General features: G+C 34.6%; 1 protein-coding gene, 1 long non-coding RNA gene and 1 other non-coding gene across 5 annotated transcripts; all 3 read left to right on the forward strand.

Annotated features, from left to right (window-relative positions):
• Positions 1 to 1,509: 1,509 nt before the first annotated feature.
• LOC110775331 (uncharacterized) lies at positions 1,510 to 11,075 on the forward strand. Its single transcript, XM_021979943.2, has 8 exons — positions 1,510 to 1,971; positions 8,589 to 8,726; positions 8,831 to 8,899; positions 8,981 to 9,052; positions 9,522 to 9,604; positions 9,685 to 9,816; positions 10,415 to 10,628; positions 10,748 to 11,075. The coding sequence occupies exons 1-8, from the start codon at positions 1,555 to 1,557 to the stop codon at positions 10,790 to 10,792; spliced, it is 1,170 nt and encodes a 389-aa protein (XP_021835635.1). The 5' UTR covers positions 1,510 to 1,554; the 3' UTR covers positions 10,793 to 11,075.
• A 4,813-nt stretch (positions 11,076 to 15,888) lies between these two features.
• LOC130467014 (uncharacterized) lies at positions 15,889 to 20,309 on the forward strand. Of its 3 annotated transcripts, XR_008927171.1 has the most exons (6): positions 15,889 to 16,118; positions 16,303 to 16,400; positions 16,703 to 16,771; positions 18,103 to 18,226; positions 18,388 to 18,495; positions 20,053 to 20,309. It is a non-coding gene; the product is annotated as an uncharacterized lncRNA (long non-coding RNA). The 3 variants fall into 3 exon arrangements; XR_008927172.1 differs by lacking the exons at positions 15,889 to 16,118; positions 16,303 to 16,400; positions 16,703 to 16,771 and having other exon boundaries at positions 17,908 to 18,226; positions 18,388 to 18,560; XR_008927170.1 differs by lacking the exons at positions 15,889 to 16,118; positions 16,303 to 16,400; positions 16,703 to 16,771 and having other exon boundaries at positions 17,914 to 18,226.
• On the forward strand, positions 17,491 to 17,579 carry LOC130468342 (small nucleolar RNA Z195/SNORD33/SNORD32 family). Its single transcript, XR_008928731.1, has one exon. It is a non-coding gene; the product is annotated as a small nucleolar RNA Z195/SNORD33/SNORD32 family (small nucleolar RNA).
• Positions 20,310 to 20,500: the final 191 nt, after the last annotated feature.

The following is a 20,500-nucleotide window of genomic DNA, read 5'->3' on the forward strand; positions in this document are numbered from 1 at the left end:
GTGCCGAAATTTTCTAGTACCTTAAGGACGATTCTAGTTGGTCAATCTTAAGGCGGATCCGGACGTGCTGTGGACTATCTACGGAGGGACGACACTTGGAGTCCTAAAGACTTGTTCTTGTTCGGTTCGGGCGCAGCTAGGGAGGGCACGCAACAAAGAGTATGCATCTAAATTATGCTATATGATTATGTGTAAATAATATGTTGTCCTGGGTTAATGGTTGTTTCCGCATGATCTATGTAATGTCATATGTATCATAACCTAACACCTGGTTAGCCCATGATATCCCGGACAATCATCCCCAATGGGAGTATCGTTGGATCTGGAAACTTGATCTACCACCAAAAATTCAGATTTTCCTCTGGCAGATTTGTCATAATAGTATTCCTACTAGAGATACTCTTTTTAAAAGGAACATTCTTCCTTTCAATGTTTGTCCACTCTGTGACACCTACGTTGAAAACATTAATCACCTTTTTATCCAGTGTCCAAATGCAAAGCAGGTCTGGACACTTGACCACACTAAAGGGTGGTTAGATTTCTCTAACCCTAACCACGACTTTTTTGATACAATCCGCTATCTAAAAAGCTACCCAACAACTCTTTGTAAATTTCTTTTCACCATCTGGGCACTATGGAAAGAAAGAAATGACTGCATCTTTAATAACAATATTTTTAATGCCTTCCGAGTCTTCTTTAAAGCAAGTATAGCCTTCAAAGAATGGCAGTTTTGCACTAATATCGATCTGCATCAACTTAAGGGTACCCCTCTCACTTCACACACTCTCACAACTGCTACTCACAATCCTCCTATCCTAGTTCGTTGGTACCCTCCTCCTCACGGTACTTTCAAGCTCAACTTTGACGGATCCTGCAAAACTTCTTCAGCAGCTGCTGGTTTCATTATTCGAGACAACAACGGCGCCCCAATCAGCATTCATACTTACAATCTAGGCATTACACAAGCTTTTATTGCAGAAGCTTGTGCGCTTCACAAAGGGCTTCAAGAAGCTAAAAAGCTTAACATTAAGAATCTCAACATTAAAGGAGACAACCTGATGGTCATCAACGCAGTAAAAGGAATTTGGAGAATCCCGTGGAAGCTTCATTTCATCATTCAAGATATACAAGACATTCTCAATTTCTTCGATTATTGGGATATAAAGCATATCTACCGAGAAGCCAATCGAGCAGCAGATTGGATAGCAAATGTTGGTCACTTAATTAGCAACACTATGTGTATTGATTCGTGTAATAGTCCCCATTTACGTTCCATTTTAGATAGTGATTACTTAGGAGAATCCCTCGTGCGGAGGGCTCCTAATGTACTATTCTTCTTACCTTATCAAAAAAAAAATTGAACGGGTTAAAAAAAAATATACTTCTATGGGCCGTTGGGCCCGTAGCCCAAGGATGTTAAGAGTTGAACATGTACCGTCCTCAAAATGAACAACAAAGCAAATTTGGTTTTGTGGCTGAAATTAATTTTCATATTTCGAACCCCATTCTAATTCTCATCCAACAAAAAAAAATGAACACTCATCTTTTCAGAAAATGGCAGCAAGAGCTCAACTCCCGCACGCAATTCTCCGGCCAATTTCCGGCGTATCCCCAATTTCTCGGCGACATTTCACCAGAATTACCTTCCCGTCATCATTTCCCAAACACCCAATTCACAAAACCCAAAAAAAGCTGGAAATTTCCAAGTGGGCAATTAAGCTAAGTTTACAAGTAGAACAGAGTGAAAGCTCCCCAAAATCAACGGTGGATGTTCAACGAATGGTTGATTTCTTGTATGAAGATTTGCCTCATTTGTTTGATGATCAAGGGATTGATCGGACGGCTTACGATAAGCGTGTGATGTTCAGGGATCCCATTACTAAGCATGATACTATTTCTGGGTATTTGTTGAATATTGTTCTTTTGAAGCAGCTCTTTAGGCCTGATTTTCAGCTACATTGGGCTAAGCAGGTATAAAAACTTGAACTTTTGTAATTTGGATAATTTAATTATTATCTTGAAGTTGAAAATTTGTGCAATACTTACCTTTTTAGATGTGTTAGTGGGTATTAGTATTACTCTCTCCGTGCTACATTAGTTTTCGCGGTTTGAATTCACGGTCAAGGGTAGATTAGAGTTAAGTTGATTGAGATACTTCAGCAATGAGATAATTACAATTGTACTTTAAATGCTAGTGCTAGTTTGGGTGCATTCTTCCGATGAAATATTAACTTATCTGAACTTATCTTATCTAAACTTATTGAAAACGATTAAACCTGGTTGGATTGATAGGACCTGATTGGTACTTATTGTCTGATTGAAACTTATTACCTTATACTCTTATAGAGCCTGCTTGAAACTTATTGATGACCTAATTGAAAGTTTGAAACTTGTTGACGACCTAATTGAAACTTATTGACGACATGATTGCAACTTATTTGAACTCATAAGACCAGAGCCTTATTGTATTTTATTTTTATAAGGTGAAGAGAACGCACACTTAGTGTATTTTCCGATATTAAGTTAGGATATGGTGTTGGTATTCACCCTAGCAGCTATACCTCTACACAAGTCAGCTGCGTGCCTTAACCATGCACATGCATTACACACCTTCTAGAAGCAAGCTCAACTGATTCCCCTACAAACAAGGAAGGTTGTTAGAAGGTTGTTGGGTTTGTTAGCTGCTGATCAATGACTGATCATTCTTGTAATATTAGTTAGCCTAGTCAGCCTAGTGTATTGAAGCTGAGCTGTACAAATAGGAGCTTCTGATTGGTGTGTACACCTCATTGGTGTCAGCCTAAACTAATGTATAAATACAACACTCATTGTAATCTCTTGTAATTATTCATTCAAGCAATACAATTCTGTTTTCTCAAGCTTTTCTCTCCATCTTCTCCCAGTAGAATTTCATCCAATTATGGTGAAATCTAACATGGTATCAGAGCAGATCTTTAGATCCTGCTGAGATTTTATTCCGCAATTCATCTTATCATTTCTTTGATCTCAATTGTTGTAGTTCTTCTCTCAAACTGAATCATCAGTTTCTCTTCGATTTCTGCCCAGCAATTGGAATTCTGTAGAATTTCTATCCAGCAATTTTCAAAATGCCTGCTGATCAGGATCCTTCTCTTAATCCAAACTCTGCCTATTACCCCAGCAACAATGATCTTAATGTTTCGAAATTGGTTAACATAGTGTTTGATGGCAAATGTTTCAATGACTGGAAAAGGTCTATGGTAATTGCTTTGTCAGCTAGGAACAAATTGTGCTTTGTTGATGGAACTTTGAATCAGCCAACAGCTAGTTCATCAAACTTCAGAATCTGGAATAGGTGCAATGACTTAGTGATATCCTGGATGCTAGGATCTCTTGAGGTTTCAATTGCAAGAAGTGTACTATACTTGAAGACAGCCAGGAAATTTGGTTAGATCTTGAGGAAAGATTTTGCCAATCATCTAGTCCACAGTTGTTTTCAGTGCAACAGAAACTTTGTGATCTAAATCAAGATGATGATGAGCAAATTTCAAGTTTCTTTACCAAGATCAAGCTTCTTTGGGACCAACTTGATGGTCTGGATCCACTTCCATCATGTGTTTGCACAGGTTGTAGCTGCACACTTACACAGAAACTTCTGAAGTCTCAACAAGATCAAAGGTTAATTCAATTCTTAATGAAATTGAACCAGAAATATGATCATTCGAAGAGCACTATTCTTATGATGTCTCCATTGCCAACAATTTCAAAGGCATATGGATTGCTTCTGCAAGAAGAGCAGCAGAAAGAAGTCAACAGCAACAGGAATCACAGTCTAGAGTCAACTGTGTTTACTGCAAGGAAGTTTAATGATAATAGACCATACAAGTCTACTTATGCCTCTAATTCTGGTAATTTTGGTGCTCAGAACACAAGCAGTGGAAGTCAACAAAGAAATTTTACCTATTTTAGGAACAATCTATATTGTGAGCATTGCAAAATGAAGAACCATACTGTTGACAAGTGTTGGAAGCTACATGGCTATCCTAAGGATTTCAAAGGCAGAGGTAAAAGAGTAGCAGCAACAGCTCAGTTGGAAGAATTTACTGAGAAAGAAAGTCCAATTGAGACAGACACAGGAGTTGTTCATGCAACTTTCACAGAAGAGCAATACAATCAACTTTTGAGTTTCCTTAACACTCAGAAAGTAGCTAATCAAGCTGAACATTTAGGCTCTGGTTCACTTGGATTAGCAACTGCTACTCAATTAAGAGGTACATTCTATTTACTTTCTAAATTCAAAGCAAAATGGGTTTTAGATAGTGGAGCAAGTGATCACATGTGTTCAGATAAATCTATGTTCAGTATTCTTGAACCAGTTGATGATAAATGTCATACAATCACAATCCCGAATGGTACAGAACTTCAAGTAACACACAGAGGAACAGTTGATTTAGGTGGAAATATAACACTTAGGAATGTGTTATTTGTGCCAGGTTTTCGGTTCAATCTGATTAGTGTTTCTCAACTATGCTATGATATTAAGTGCTCAATTTTGTTTACACATGATGAATGCTTTGCACAGGACCTTTCCAAGAACAAGCACACTCTGCTTGGTAGGTTGGACAAAGGCCTATATTGCTTAAATGAAGACTTGTTGGAGTATGGCAACATTTCAAAGTTCAATAACTATGCCCTTTCAAGCACATCTGCAATTGAAGAAGCCAAACTATGGCACCTTAGGCTAGGACACATTTCTTTTGGAAAAATAAAGAACATCAAAGGAATTGATGTCAAGGGTTGCTTAGCTGAATATTTTTGTCAAATCTGTCCTTTAGCGAAGCAAACAAGGTTTCCTTTCTCTGTAAGTAGTATTAAGTCAGTACAGCCCTTTGATTTGTTACACATAGATGTATTGGGACCCTACTCTGTATATGACTCATCCAAGTGTAATCAGTTCCTTACAATTGTAGATGATTACACTAGAATGACATGGACACATTTAATGAGAAATAAAACTGATTTTGTCAAGATCATGAGTGAATTTCTTTTGTATGTTGAGAACCAGTTTGGTCTTACTGTTAAGAAGGTTAGATCAGATAATGCACTGGATTTGACAGAAGGAGAAATGAGAGAACTGTTCCTTAGTAAAGGAATTTTACATCAAAAGAGCTGTAGTTACACTCCTCAACAGAATGGAGTTGTTGAGAGGAAACACAAGCATTTACTTGAGACTGCAAGGGCACTTTCTTTTCAATCTAAGCTACCTGATAAGTATTGGAGTGACTGTGTTCTCACTGCAACCTTCTTTATTAACAGAATGCCACTGAAAAGTATTCAGTTTAGTACTCCTTATGAAAGGTTGTTCAATCAACCCCCTGATCTGTCACATTTAAAGGTTTTTGGATGTCTGTGTTACATCAGCACTCCTAAAATCAATAGATCAAAATTTGATCCTAGAGCAGATGCTTGTGTTTTACTTGGATATCCACCAACACATAAAGCTTACAAAGTTCTTAATCTTACTACTAAGAAATCTGTCATTTCAAGGGATGTTATCTTTCATGAACACCAGTTCCCTTTTCATTTTTCTGATAATCCATCTAATGCATACTCTACTCAATTTTTCTTGCCTATTGAAACTCCTTACTCTTCTGATATCAGATATACCAACATCAAACACATCAGACACAAACACATCAAAACACAAGTCCTTAATACTCAGGAATCTCACACTTCCAGTCCTGAGTTTCTTTTTTCTAGTCCAACATCTCCCACTCCTCACATTTCTCCTCCCATCTCTCCTGATATATCTCCTCCAGCACCTAGAAAGTCTACCAGGACCACCAAACCTCCCTCTCATTTCAATGATTACATATGTCACAAAGCTCCCAAACATTGGTGTAATCTTGTTGCATATGATACAGAAACCACAAGCTTCTTATTGCTGCTCACATGGAACTTGTTGAACCTAGTACTTATTCTGAAGCTGCAACAGATTCTAAGTGGATTGAGGCAATGAACAAAGAAATTGATGCTTTGCAGCATAACAAAACATGGGATTATGTTCTGCTACCAAAGGGAAAGAAAGCAATTGGGTGTAAGTGGGTTTATAGAATAAAAAAGAATGCAGATGGGTCTGTTGAAAGGTACAAGGCCAGATTAGTTGCCAAGGGATTCACTCAGAAATATGGAATTGATTATCATGAAACATTATCTCCTGTTGTGAAAATGGCTACAGTAAGGTGTTTCATTAGTCTTGCTGCTAGCAAAGGATGGAAATTGTTCCAATTGGACATTAATAATGCCTTTCTTCATGGCACACTTGAAAAAGAGGTGTATATGAAAGTTCCTGAAGGTGTTCCAGCTCCACCTGGTTATGTGTGCAAGCTGAATAAATCACTATATGGCCTCAAACAAGCTTCTAGACAGTGGTTTGCAAGACTCCGCTGTGAACTCAAGTCCCAAGGTTACATTCAATCAAAGAATGACTATTCTTTGTTCATCAAACAAGACTCTACTGACATCACTATTGTTGCTGTCTATGTTGATGATATAATCATCACTGGCTCTAATGAAGATACAATTTCTGCACTCAAACAACACCTCCATCTCACTTTCAGTATCAAAGATCTTGGTCTCCTAAATTTCTTCTTGGGAATTGAAATTAGTCATACTGATCATGGATACATCCTCACTCAAAAGAAATACACAAAGGAACTGCTTCATGATTGTGAATGGGATCTCTCCAAACCTATTGTTACTCCTTTTCCTCTAAAACTGAAACTCACCACTGATGGAGTTGATTATCATGATGCAGAATTATATAGGTGTTTTGTAGGGAAATTAAACTTTCTTACTCACACCAGGTCTGACATTTCCTTTGTTGTTCAGTCCTTAAGTCAATTCATGCACTCTCCCAAATTGCAACATGTTGATGCCCTTATTCATACACTTAGATATATCAAAGGGACTGCAGGTCAAGGTATCTTGTTACAAGCTACTGACAAACTTACTCTCCAAGCCTTTTCTGACTCAGATTGGACAGCTTGTCCCACTACTAGGAGATCTGTCACTGGTTATATTCTCTTGCTTGGAAGCTCTCCTATCAGTCGGAAGTCTAAAAAGCAAAGTACAATCTCTAAAAGCTCTTCTGAAGCAGAGCTATGTCACAGGCTGCTGGTGAAGTCATTTGGACTATTCGATTGTTAGAAGAACTTGGTGTTGTTAATCTCAAACCAGTTGAGCTTCACTGTGACAACCAGCCAGCAATTCACATTGCAACCAACCCTATTTTTCATGAAAGGACAAAACACATTGAAGTGGATTGTCATTTCACAAGGGATAAAGTTCTAGAAGGACTTCTACAGCTCACCTATTTGCCTACTCTAAACCGGCTAGCTGACATTTTTACTAAGATTTTGCCTGGTGTTCAACACAGAAATTTGTCTAGCAAACTTGGCATGATCAATTCTGATACCATGCCTAGTTTGAGGGAGGGGGGGGGGGGGGGGTGTTGGTATTCACCCTAGCAGCTATACCTCTACACAAGTCAGCTGCGTGCCTTAACCATGCACATGCATTACACACCTTCTAGAAGCAAGCTCAACTGATTCCCCTACAAACAAGGAAGGTTGTTAGAAGGTTGTTGGGTTTGTTAGCTGCTGATCAATGACTGATCATTCTTGTAATATTAGTTAGCCTAGTCACCCTAGTGTATTGAAGCTGAGCTGTACAAATAGGAGCTTCTGATTGGTGTGTACACCTCATTGGTGTCAGCCTAAACTAATGTATAAATACAGCACTCATTGTAATATCTTGTAATTATTCATTCAAGCAATACAATTCTGTTTTCTCAAGCTTTTCTCTCCATTTTCTCCAAGTAGAATTTCATCCAATTATGGTGAAATCTAACATATGGCGCATATGGGTACATTGTTCATATTAAGATGTGTTACTTGGTCATGGAAAACATCATCATATAGGACTTCAGTTTGTTATACACTCTATTATGTATGAGGATCAGTTGATTAGACTATAAAAGACTTGATATCATAGCAATGAGTTTTTATGTGATTCTGCCAAAGAAAGTCCCATGCCAGTATCCATTGTATACGCTACTTCAACTTCCTCCATCCAAAATTAGTTGCCACATAACCTAGCCGTGTGACAACTAAACCCGGGTGGAGGTAGTACTCTTCTCCATATATTTCCATTACCATCTTAGAGTTGGTATCGAGGGGCATCGGAGTTTATCATGAAAAATCCCTACTTAGGGGTATTGTTGCATTACCATAGGCGTGACTTTCCTAGCTTGTAGAAGTATACACAAACCGGGCATGTAATATCATCTACTAAACCGGCTGTTATGGCATTAAAGGGAAGGTTCTTGTGAGGGGAAGGTCTTACTAGCTAGAGCTACAATTGTTGTTAAGGAATCATTTTTTATGTGACTGAATTTTCAACCTCGTTACTCTAAAGTGAATGTTGTGTAGGGGTTCTGTGCGGAATATAATTCTTCTGTGTAGTTTTGATTTTTGGGCTTAATCTTGCATCCGTGTGGGATTGTTTCCCTGTAATTTTTCTCATTTGAGTGAATGAAGTTGTTGTAGACAGGGCCGTATGAGATAACTACAAGATGGACTATGGTGATGACATTTGTTCTTTTGCCGTGGAAACCAGAATTGGTCTTCACCGGAACTTCAGTAATGGGCATTAACCCTGAAACAGGAAAATTCTGTAGTCATGTGGTAAGCTTTATCACCATGTCAATCAATAAATTTTGGTGTATATTGTCCTAAAACAACCTTATACGGAGTATGAACATCGCTGATGTACGTTGTGGAATATGTAGGATTACTGGGATTCTATAAAGGCGAATGACTATTTTTCGGTAGAAGGCTTATGGGACGTGTTTAGACAGGTATTGGCTCTTTATTAGTACAATGACTTTTGTCATGTGTTCTCAGCTAATTAATATAACTAAACACACTCCTTAATGCAGCTTCGGTTGTACAAGACACCAGACTTGGAAAAACCTGAATATCAGATACTGAAAAGAGCTGCAGACTATGAGGTTAGCTTCTCTGAGTCTGTACATTAGTGGACTAACGGTTTTATATTAGTGGACTAATGGTTCTCTGAGTCGGTTGTACTGCTTGGTTTGTGAGTGAAGTTCCATATAACACATTTCTTTACATTCTTGCGTAAGGTAATTCATTAAAGGCGGGTAAGAAGGCTTATGTATGATTCCTTTACTAACAAATTGGAACCACGTGATAGGGTTTAGTGAATAGTCTTGTAGTCTTGTATACAACGGCTGTATTTGTTTACAGTGGGCTTAATCACCCCAAATTTCACAAATGTCACGTATTATCTTTGTCCCTTTTATCTTCTATGAGTGGTGGTAGAAAACGGATCCTTCTTGTTGAGATATATACACCCTCTTCCTGCTATTTTAGTTACTTGAATCTAAACTGTGATCTTGATGAGAGTAAAGTCACATTTCTGACAGCCCTGCTTGCTATTTTCATGCAAAAACACAGGTAAGAAGGTATTCCCCGTTTTTGGTTGTAGAAACTCAGGGTGACAAGCTTTCTGGATCAACTGGCTTCAATTCCGTTGCTGGGTAAGTGTTGGTCCAACTGATACCATCTGTTAAACTAGCGTTCCACAATAATAAGCAGTGAGAATTTTTCTGATCTCCAGTTACATATTTGGAAAGAACTCCAAAGAAGAGAAGATACCTATGACTACCCCTGTCTTCACTGAGACCAATGATGTTGGACAGTCGAAAGTGGCCATTCAGATAGTCCTTCCACAAGACAAAGACCTCGAAAGGTGTGATTCTAATCTCCTAGAAAACCTTAGCTATCAGAATTCACTTTATTCCCTCAGTGCTAATAGTCTGTCAAGCTTCATAAAAGGAAAGGGATTCCACAAAGGACTACCTTGTTGTCACAAATTTTATATAAGGCGGTCTTACACAAAAGACCACTTTGTTGTCATATAAGTTAAGCAATGAAATCAATTAATTAAGCACTGAAACCAATTAGTTAAGCAACAAAGTGGTCTTTACGGTAAAAAGTTGTTGTATTCCTTATACATCCTTCATTATTTTGGTTAATGTATCATCAAATTTACGTTAAATTTGAACTTTAACTTGTCAATTTGATAAAGTTGACTACGAAGTATTATTTAAAGACGGCCTAATATAGAAAAGTGGTCTATTATTTTGAGACAGACGGAGTATCATCAAGTTTTTGCATTATCATTCAACAGTACGGGTGCTTAGCAACATATCTTACACTCTACAATAAGTTGTTTTGTGTACGTTTTAGACTATTATTCACTAGCAAGTTCTTCGAATGGAGGACTGCCAACTACTAATTGTAAACAAAGGCTTGTTTGTATGGCTAACTTGGGCAAATGTGTGCAGTTTGCCTGACCCTAATCAAGACACGATCAGCCTGAGGAAGGTAGAAGGAGGTATTGCTGCAGTACTGAAATTCAGCGGAAAACCTACAGAGGACATTGTCAGACAAAAAGAAAAAGAACTTCGCGATAGTCTAATTAGGGATGGCCTCGTACCAAGAAAAGGGTGCCTGTTTGCTCGCTACAATGATCCAGGCCGAACCTGGGAGTTCATTATGGTAACATACATTTTTCTTTTATGCAAATTCAGCATTTGTGAAACATTTTTCTTGATTACAGGTTCTTACTATTGTTCTGTTTTTTTTTTATCTTTTGATTTTTGGTGGTCGTAATGAAGAGGAATGAGGTGCTGATATGGCTTGAAGATTTTAGTTTAGAGTAGAAATACTTGAAATTCAAGTTCTTGGAGTGGAACTTCTGTATATTGCCATTTCCATGTTTGTTCGAGGTTGCTTTCTGGAAGCTGAAACCCGGAAACTATATGGATTGGCAATGGTAGATACACGAAAAATGTGTACATACAGTACTTCATGATATTCTAGGCAAAAGGTGATGCCAACATGCCATACATAGAATGTACGAAAACTTGACATGCCTTCTTGCACGATTGAACCCTAGTTTATCAATACAAGCAAGAATATCAAATGATTGGTCCTGATCTTAAATCTTCTATTAACGACAAGATTTCCCGTTGTAAAAGAAAAATTACGACGGGATTATCCGTCGCAAGCCCGTTGTCAAAGTGGGCCGTCATAAAATCATGCTTTCTATCCGCATGAGCACAATGATCCCGCACAAAACATTATCCGAGTATACCTGAGCTGATTATACTCGTTTTATAAGACTATAACCAACTGATAATCCGATTTCTGACCTTCGCGTTGACTTCGTCTTCTATTGTTAAGGTGGAGCTGGTTTTGGGCAGCAAGATAAGTACTTCAGAAGTATCTACCTTGCAGTAACATGTGTGGCCATATCCATATTGGTCAAAAGGTTTCTAGAAACATTAGATTTGAATATTTGATCACTTGAGCCTTTAAGAAGCAACTCTTTTTGTTGGGAAAGATGGCAACATGCATTGATTAAACTCGTAGAAATTGACTTCACATACTATATTTAGAAACATGTGATCTTAAAACCTTCTTAGAAAGCTACGAATAGCGAGTTTCCGACATTGCATTTACTATATTTAGGGATTGCAAATTGTCAAACATAAACTCTTAAATAAGGTTGGTGTACAGTTTTATTGTATGCTAGAGGCACACAAGATTTTTTTGCTTGTCAAATCGATTGTTGAATTCGTGTTTGAAACCAATTGACTTTATTATTGCTTGGTTTTTTATGATGATCAAATTGGCTTGACTATTAATTCTTAATTTTCTTATGATGAGCCATAATGGATAAAGAAAGTTGAAGATAAATTGAATCTAAACATTTTGAATTGCATAAAGCTAAACTGACTTATTCATCATCTAAGATTAAACAAAATCAATCTTAATAAAAAAAAATGCATTTTTTAAAGACGTAACACACACTTCATCATGAATAGTAGCATGAGTCATGACACACTCATATGATTGTTATTGTTTTAGAAAGCGTAGTTGAATCCAACGTCTTAAATCTTTTAATCACCTAAATTCTCATACATTGTAATGTGTTATCTATCTATCTATCTATCTATCTATCTATCTTACTATATATTAAAAGGCGTTTAAAAGAAAGTTTTTGTGACACGTGGCGCTCTTCTTATGGGTGATTTGCTCAATGTAATCTTCATACACATTAAAAAAAATATCTAACATGGTTTGCATAAGGTTTGAACCCTTGACCTTTAGTTTAAACATTAAAGTCTTTACCACTAAGCTATTACATGTGTTCATGTTTTCATTGCAAAAAGAAAACGTAAGTCAATGTGAATGTCATTAATGTAGTATACTACAAGAAATTGATAACGCGGGGCATCGACCGGGCCCAAAAACTAGTTATGATTTAATTCATGTCATTTCGTCAAAATTTGAACTTTAAAATAAAAATAAAAATAAAGTTAGATGAATCAATTATCTCAATCAATGGGTCATTGGTTGCCCATTTACTTTGAATTTAGACCAACTCCTCTCGGATGAAGTCCGAAAATAGGACTCCCACGACGAAACCACTAGGTCGGTTTTATAATTTTAGATTAGAATGTACAATTATTTTGAAAATTATGTTTATACATAGTGGAGTACTTCTTTTATCCACGATAACTATTATCAATGACTAAAACCTACTTATCTTTAATGTATATGTACCGAAAAGTTTCATACTACTATGAATCTCTACACTTTAAAAAGTGGAAGATCTTCCTTATGAACAGTAACTTTTTCTATTTCAATGGACCAACTTAGAATAGCAACTAATTTCACTATCAACATATAGCAATAATAACAATTAGCATATATTCAATTTCAATAAGCAACTACAATTAATTCAATCATTTGTCAAAAAAACCAAACATTAATCAACATGATAATTGACTGAAGCAAAATTCGTACTCCAAAACCTTAAAATGTCAAAAAATAAATAAAAATAAAAGGTCTTCGGAAATCATTAAATTTGAAGAAGATGATAAAAGAACATATGAGCTGATAAATAGCCTTAGGAAAGAGGTGGAGATGAAATCCACCATTGATCTTTTGAACAAGTATTATCTTTTGACAAGAACTTATGCTTAAAAATTGTTAATGTAATCTATAGTAAATTATAATGTTTTTGCGAAGACATACCTCTATGTGTACAATATAAATTGTACGCTAATTAATAAGTTAACTTTTATGGCATGAAAACACAATAAATTAATAAATACTACTATATCATATACTCATAGGGTGCTAGCTAGAACACCATTGGTGCCAAATTCGAAATTTCCAGTCACACTGCGCGCAACTAGCTACCAGTTAGATAAAATATTAGTTAATACTTAGGTTTCGATTTGTTGAACTTATTTTATCTGAATTTATCTAGCTTATCTTATCTGAACTAATCTGAACTAATTTGGACTTATTTTATCTGGAAAAAAAACTTATGTCTAAAATAATCTTATTTGTGTGTAAAAATGTCTCGAAAAAAAATTATATTTTCTACACGTATATTATCTCAACTTAACGCAATCTATTTGAACTTATCTTAAATACCGAAACTTATCCAAACTTATCTTATCTTCTTTGAATTTATTTTATCTGAAATAAGTCAAAATAAATAAACGATTTTATCGTGTGCAGATAAGGAAACTGAAATAGAGAAAATTTCTATTACTATATACTAAAAGAGACACCAGGAATGACACGTGTCAATTCCTGGTGCGATTTTTTCCCGACAAAAACCACTTTCCCAAAAAAGTATATCTGTTTTATTTTATTTTTATTCTCTACCTTTTTTTTATAAAATATTTAGTATGGAAACAAAATGTAGTTTATAAATTATGGTAATCATAGATATGACGTAATAATAATTATTCTAAATTGGTAATATTTTAGTCAAATCGCTATAATAAAAATGAAAAATATATCACTCAATATTTTTGTCAAAGTACCATATTAGCATTTTAAATATGCATATTAGATGAATAAATTTAAACGAGTATGTTAAAAATGTTATAACTATGCAGTATTTTGGGAGATATCCAATTAAAAATTTTGTGAAAAAAAAAATGATCAAAATCCGTACGTGCACGAGGTCTAATCTAGTATGTTAATACTTCAAACTATTCTCCCACCTAATATATGACCCGAAATCATAAACAAAAAGACGATTTTATCATATGTTGTCATGTTGATGATAAAACTGAAATAGAGAAAGTATCAAATAATACTTCAAAAGTTCAAAGTATTCTCCCACCTAAAATGTGTAACGAAATCATAAATAAAAGACGGTTTTATCATATGCAGATAAAGAAAGAAAATCTAGATTACTTTGAAAGAAGGAAAGGAAATCACATGAACAATTGACCAAAAACAAGACGTCAAAATTGACACTTAATTTTTTGTGCAATCAACAATTGAAAATAGAAGATGATGTTAGTACGCATGACATAGTAATTAATTCGTAACACCCCACCCATCCACCCCCCCCCCCCCCCCCCCCCAAAAAAAATATAATCAAAGCAATATATGTAAGTAGTTGAAGTCTAACATCATTCCCTTCATCAAGTTTTTTTATATGGAGTCAGTCATCTGTTAAATGATTTGACTAGTTGAATTTTTAAAACGCTTGTAAAATTTGACTAATTATTTATTCTGTGCTCGGTTTAATTTATTTAATGCGGAGTAATAAATTACTTATTTTATAATTACAAATTTTTATATAAGGCAGTCTTACATAAAAGATCACATTAATGTCATACTCCGTATAAGTCAAGCAATGAAATCAATTAGTTAATCACTGAAACTAATTAGTTAAGCACTGAAATAAATTACTTATATACGATAAATAATTAGTTAAAAAATAGAACATGCATGTTAGTTAAGTAATAAAACCAATAGTTAAGCAATCAAAGTGGTATTTTTAATAGGCAGTCTTATCCAAAATAATAAATAATAAATACTACAATGACCTGCAATAACTAGTTTTATACAAATTCTCAATGTATACTACTGTAATTTTTTTGAGGCAACATCTTATACGAACTTATTTTATTTGACCTTGTAAGGGTGCGTTCTGTTCACCTTAAAAAAAATAAGTTTCAGGTCCAATAAATTCAGATAAGTTTAAATAAGTTCAGATAAGTTCCAATAAGTTCAAATAAGTTCCAATAAGTTCAGATAAGTTCAGATAAGTTCCAATAAGTTCAGATAAGTTTCAATAAGTTCTAAAAATAATAATATTATTATTATTATTATTATTTATTATTTATTATTTATTATTTATTATTTATTATTTATTATTTATTATTTATTATTTATTATTTATTATTTATTATTTATTATTTATTATTTATTATTTATTATTTATTATTTATTATTTATTATTTATTATTTATTATTTATTATTTATTGTTTATTATTTATTATTTATTATTTATTATTTATTATTTATTATTTATTATTAGTAATAAGTTTCAAGAAGTTCCAATAAGTTTCAACAAGTTCAGATAAGTTTCAATAAGTTTTAATAAGTTCCAATAAGTTCAGATAAGTTCAGGTCAAATAAGTTGAACAGAATGCACCCTAACTTTATATGAGTAAGTTTTTTAATTTGTACTTGTACGTAGTACTTAGACTCTGTTTTGTTCACCTAGGATCAATAATTTCAGATAAATCTCTATTATATAAGCCAACTGCTGAGGGTATATAAGTAAATTAACTTTTCGTGTCCACCATGAAAAAGACGAAAACACCCTCTGCCCTTTCTTCTCAAACCCTTTCACGGATCACTCTCTCTTCCATTCACTCCTCCCTCTCAAACGAACTCTTTTGGTTCTCTCTCCTCTAAGAAAATGAAATAATCCTGTCTTTCTCTCTCCTCATCTCAAACCGTTTGCCGTGTTTTTACCCGGTCGGTCACCATCGAAACCCTAGAAATCCATACTTTGGTTTCTTCATCTTCTTCATGACCCATGCTCCGACGGTTCTGATTCGCGAGATGTGGTCGGCAAATCTTCCGGTTGTTCGACGCATTTGCTGCAATCACGTCTACAAAAAGTTCCTACATCCACCGCCGATTCAGTGGTGGTACATTTCTCTCTCCTTCTCCCTCTAACATTTTTTAGGGTTTATTTGTTCTCGAAATTCAACATTAGTTTGATTAATTTTTCCTTAGCAAACAATTAACTTAATTCTATATTTCGATGTTGCATTAAGCAATTAGGTTATTTTTTGAGAAAATTCATTTACGAATTTTCAAATTTTGTCATAGGTGATTTTTTTTCCCATGATTTCTATTCTCCTACTCAATTTTGTCAACGACCGATACTGGTGCTGCAAAAAGACGACCTCCACATTTTTTTGTTTCGGGTGAGATTTCAACAATTTTGTTTAAATTTTCATTTTTCTTTTCCAATTGATTCTGGAGATTTTCCGCTATTGAACTTGATAATTCGTAATTGAATTCCGGTGAGATTTCAACAATTTTGTTTAAATTTTCATTTTTCTTATCCTATTGATTCTGGAGATTTTTGTTGATTTAATATGTTTTTTCCGGTTTTTGTTTGAATCTCTGTGAGTTAATTTTTTTTTTTTTCAATATTTATTGGGTTTTAAATTTATTTTTGCTTGATTTCTGTAATTTTAAAATGGATATTTTCTATGTTTTACAGTGAGCAGCGAGTTGTAGATTTCAATCAAGTGGCAATTCATGCTCATCAGTTTAAGGGGAGTAATTCTAGGTATTTCCTGACTCTCAATCTTGAATGTTGTATTTCTAGGTTCCATATCTTTTTGTGAGCTTTGAATATGTATTTTGAATAAAAATGATGTGACTTTGTTTGTTGTTAAATTAAAACCGATACAATTTGAATATGTGTGTCAAATTCTCGATTCTGTGCTCTAGAATATGTGTGTCAAATTCTCGATTCTTGCTCTATAGAGATGAAACAAGGTGGTAGTGGTGGTGGGTGGTTTGGTGGTGATGGGAAGAAGGAAGGGAGTAGTTCAAGTAGAGGTGGGAGCGAAGCGAATTTAATTTCGTCTCTCACATTTACCTGTGCTTGGAAGATTTGTGGTCTTATGGCGTCTGTTGATTTAATTCTTGGATTATTTCCTGAATCATATTCTTTATGGATGTTAATCTATCATATGATGTCATTAGAACTTTTCTAATCTATCATTGGATTAAACAGTAATAATATAAATTTTCTAAGCCCATATTAATAAAATAGGAAAGAATATGGACAGGATATGAGTCATGACAGCAATTGCCAATTGGAGCTTACCGTAATAGAGTCAAAACGGTTGGTAGTCTACTTTAGCTGGTTCCATTTCGTACATGTCAACTTTTTTATTTGTTTGTTGCTGTAATAGTTTACAGTTTCTTATTAAATTCAAACATTTTTTGTATAAATTTCGAGTTTTATTTATTTATTTTTGTTTTTATTCCAGATTTGTAAGGAGGTATGATGATTTAATTTACCCAATATATTTGTCTGAATTCAAATTGATGATTTCTATTTAACACGCACTACCATCTGATCTCGATATTTTGCGTCTTAATCCAAATTTATCTGAGATTACTGGTTATGTATTAATTTGATAAATAATCACCATCTTTCGGCAGAGATTGCGTAATATTTCAAATTCAATAATGGTTTTGCCCAAGGTATCTAGCGCCTAAACTAGCTGATGGTTAGGTGCTTCGTTTTGTTGGGCGCAAAGTGTGAACAAATATTGCGACACACATTATTTGATTTCCACTAGCTTTCTGTTACTTTTATTCTCCGTTTACATCTTATATTTTCCCCAAAATCATTACCCTTTTAATCAATGTGCAATGTGTATAGTTGATAGTGTAATCAATGGGATATGTTAGTTGTGTGCCTCTCTCCCCCCTCTTTCCCTTCCTCCTTAATTTTGAAGTTGTTGATTTTAGAATTTCGGATTTAATTGAAGTTGATTTTGAATTTTGTTTTATATTAACTTTTCTGATTTCTGCGCTTAATGTTTGTTGGAATTTGTGGAATTTTTGCAATGAAAACTGATGAATCGGAGTGGGAGCTTCCAGGGAGGAGGGTTCTTCTTCTCTGCCTATCTGTCGCCATCCAGTTCCAAACAACCAGTGGCACGGTTGCCGAGTTCTGCCAGCTGAAGTTACTAAACTTCTTCAGAATAATTGCCTTCTGTCTGAGGTAGGTTAGTTGTTTGATCCAATTTTGGTTTTAGTTTCCTTCATTTTTCAATCAATTTGTTTGTAAATTATTTTAATTTGAATTGTTTGTTGGCTCTCAGCTATTTTGTTTATTTATCTCATGTGAAAGCTCTTTACCAAAGTTCATGGCTAATAATGCAGGTTCTCTGAGATATATCAGGAGATAGTGGCAAAACCATTATATTCTCTTCTTTCTTCCGTTCAAACAGATGATTTCTTCAAACAATAGCAGAACATCGCCAATACAAAGTTAAGAATCTGTTTTTTTCCTTACAATGGTCCTTCACAAAGCCTGAAACCAATGTTGTTAATCGGTAAGCTTCTGCATCAACCAATGAATGGCATTGAGCCTGAAACCAATGTTGTTAATCGGTAATCGGTAACCTGGCCTAATTCACCCTCATGCATCTTAATGACGGTATAATTTTGTGATTTGTGATTTGTGATTTGTGGACCTCTTTCCATGGATTGAGCCCATATACTCTCCACCTCACCAATTCGACTTACTAATCAAAACCAATAAAAAGAACTCAAAATATTGAAATAACAAACCTGATTAAAATATATGATCAAATTCAATTTAAAATACCTTGCAAGAGTAGCAGCTTAATACTTTTTTAAAAGTGAGTAGATATTTACTCCTTTAAAATATATGATCAAATTCAATTTAAAATACCTTTACAATCCTCTTATGATGTATCTTTGTGCGGAAAGATTCTCTTATTTCTTCCGTTCAAACAGGTGATCTCTTTTGGCGTTTTTGTAAGAAGAATGATTTGCATAAACTAGGGTGAATTGTCACTGTTGTTGGATTATATGTTGTTGTTGGATTATTGATTTCGGATTGCCATAATTGAACAATACTTGGGTGTTGTTCAAGATTATATCTAAATTTGATGTTGTAGAATTAAAGGTTTCTTAAATTGGTAATGAGAATTACATAGATGATTGTTGGGTTTGTGAGACGCCGAGGTTTGGAATTGAATTTGAATCTGTTTTGGTACCCTCTTTGGTAAAAACCTAAGATATCTACCTTTAGAATTGGAATTGTAGATTCCGGTTTCCATATTACTCCGTAAGAAAGAATTGGAATTGGAATGTAATTGCAATTTTGATTGTTTATTTTTTAAAATCATATTACATTTAAAGTTAGTTAGTTCTGTGTATAGAGCTTCTTCTGGCCTGGCTAACTAAATATCTTCTTCTTCTTCAAGCTTCTAACTACTTAATAATAATACAACTACAAAGCCAGTCTTATTCTTAAAGAGATGGTGCCGGATGCATGAACCGAGAGTCTATCTCATGCGACCATCCTCAAACTGATACTCGGGTTTTGTAGTTTTCCTTTGATCAAAGAGTCTATTTTGGGGCTTGCATAAAGATGCTCTGGCCTTAGAGGGTGGGTGCTGGTGGGGGGTTGTCAAGTGTAGGCAGCATGACCCTTGCTATAAGCCTATAACTGAGAGGTTATTGCAAATACATGCAGGATATTAAAGAATTATATAAAAATATCATTTGGGTACTATATAAAAATATGGTACTGTATAAAAATATTAAGAAAGACAGTGCCAGTGGAAGGCTTTCTGCTTATAAACTAATTTCCTTTTATGTATGTATGGTACTGTATAAAAATATTATTGATTTATTTAAATTTTTTTTATTATATAATGAGATACTGTCTTTCTTTCTGATTCATTTTATCACCCCCTGAGAAGGGTTTTAAGGTATTTCAGATTTTTGATTTTTTCCCCCAGGTGTTGACTTTTCAGGTTGTTAGATGCTGAGTTTTTTTTCCTGTTTCTTTAGATTCTGGACCAGGAGGAAGGAATTGAGGTGAACAATGGAGCATTTGTGGATTCTGGGAAGATTGATTGCAAGGCTGTTGCTTTTTATACACGAATTCGGAAATTGTATTCTAAAAAATGGATTCGAATTAAATTGGAGCTGTCTGACTTTTTAGTTTTCTTTGATTACCTTAGTGGATTATCAAGTTTAGATACATCAGTTGCAACATAATAATTTTAAGTTTTTTTAATACTTTCGCACGCATCGCGTGCATATAAGACTAGTAAGAGTCAATAAGTTAAAATGACACATTTTTACAAGTTCTAATCAGGGTTAATAAGGTAAGATAAAATGATATAAGTGAAATTCAGGTGAATCAAACAATGCTTTCGTGCTCTGTATCACTATATGATTTGGTAATTTATAATTAAGAGAAAATAAATGTTTTTATGTGAGATTTTATTATAAT

This window comes from Spinacia oleracea, chromosome 2 (genome assembly GCF_020520425.1).
Source record: "Spinacia oleracea cultivar Varoflay chromosome 2, BTI_SOV_V1, whole genome shotgun sequence".
NCBI lineage: Eukaryota > Viridiplantae > Streptophyta > Magnoliopsida > Caryophyllales > Amaranthaceae > Spinacia > Spinacia oleracea.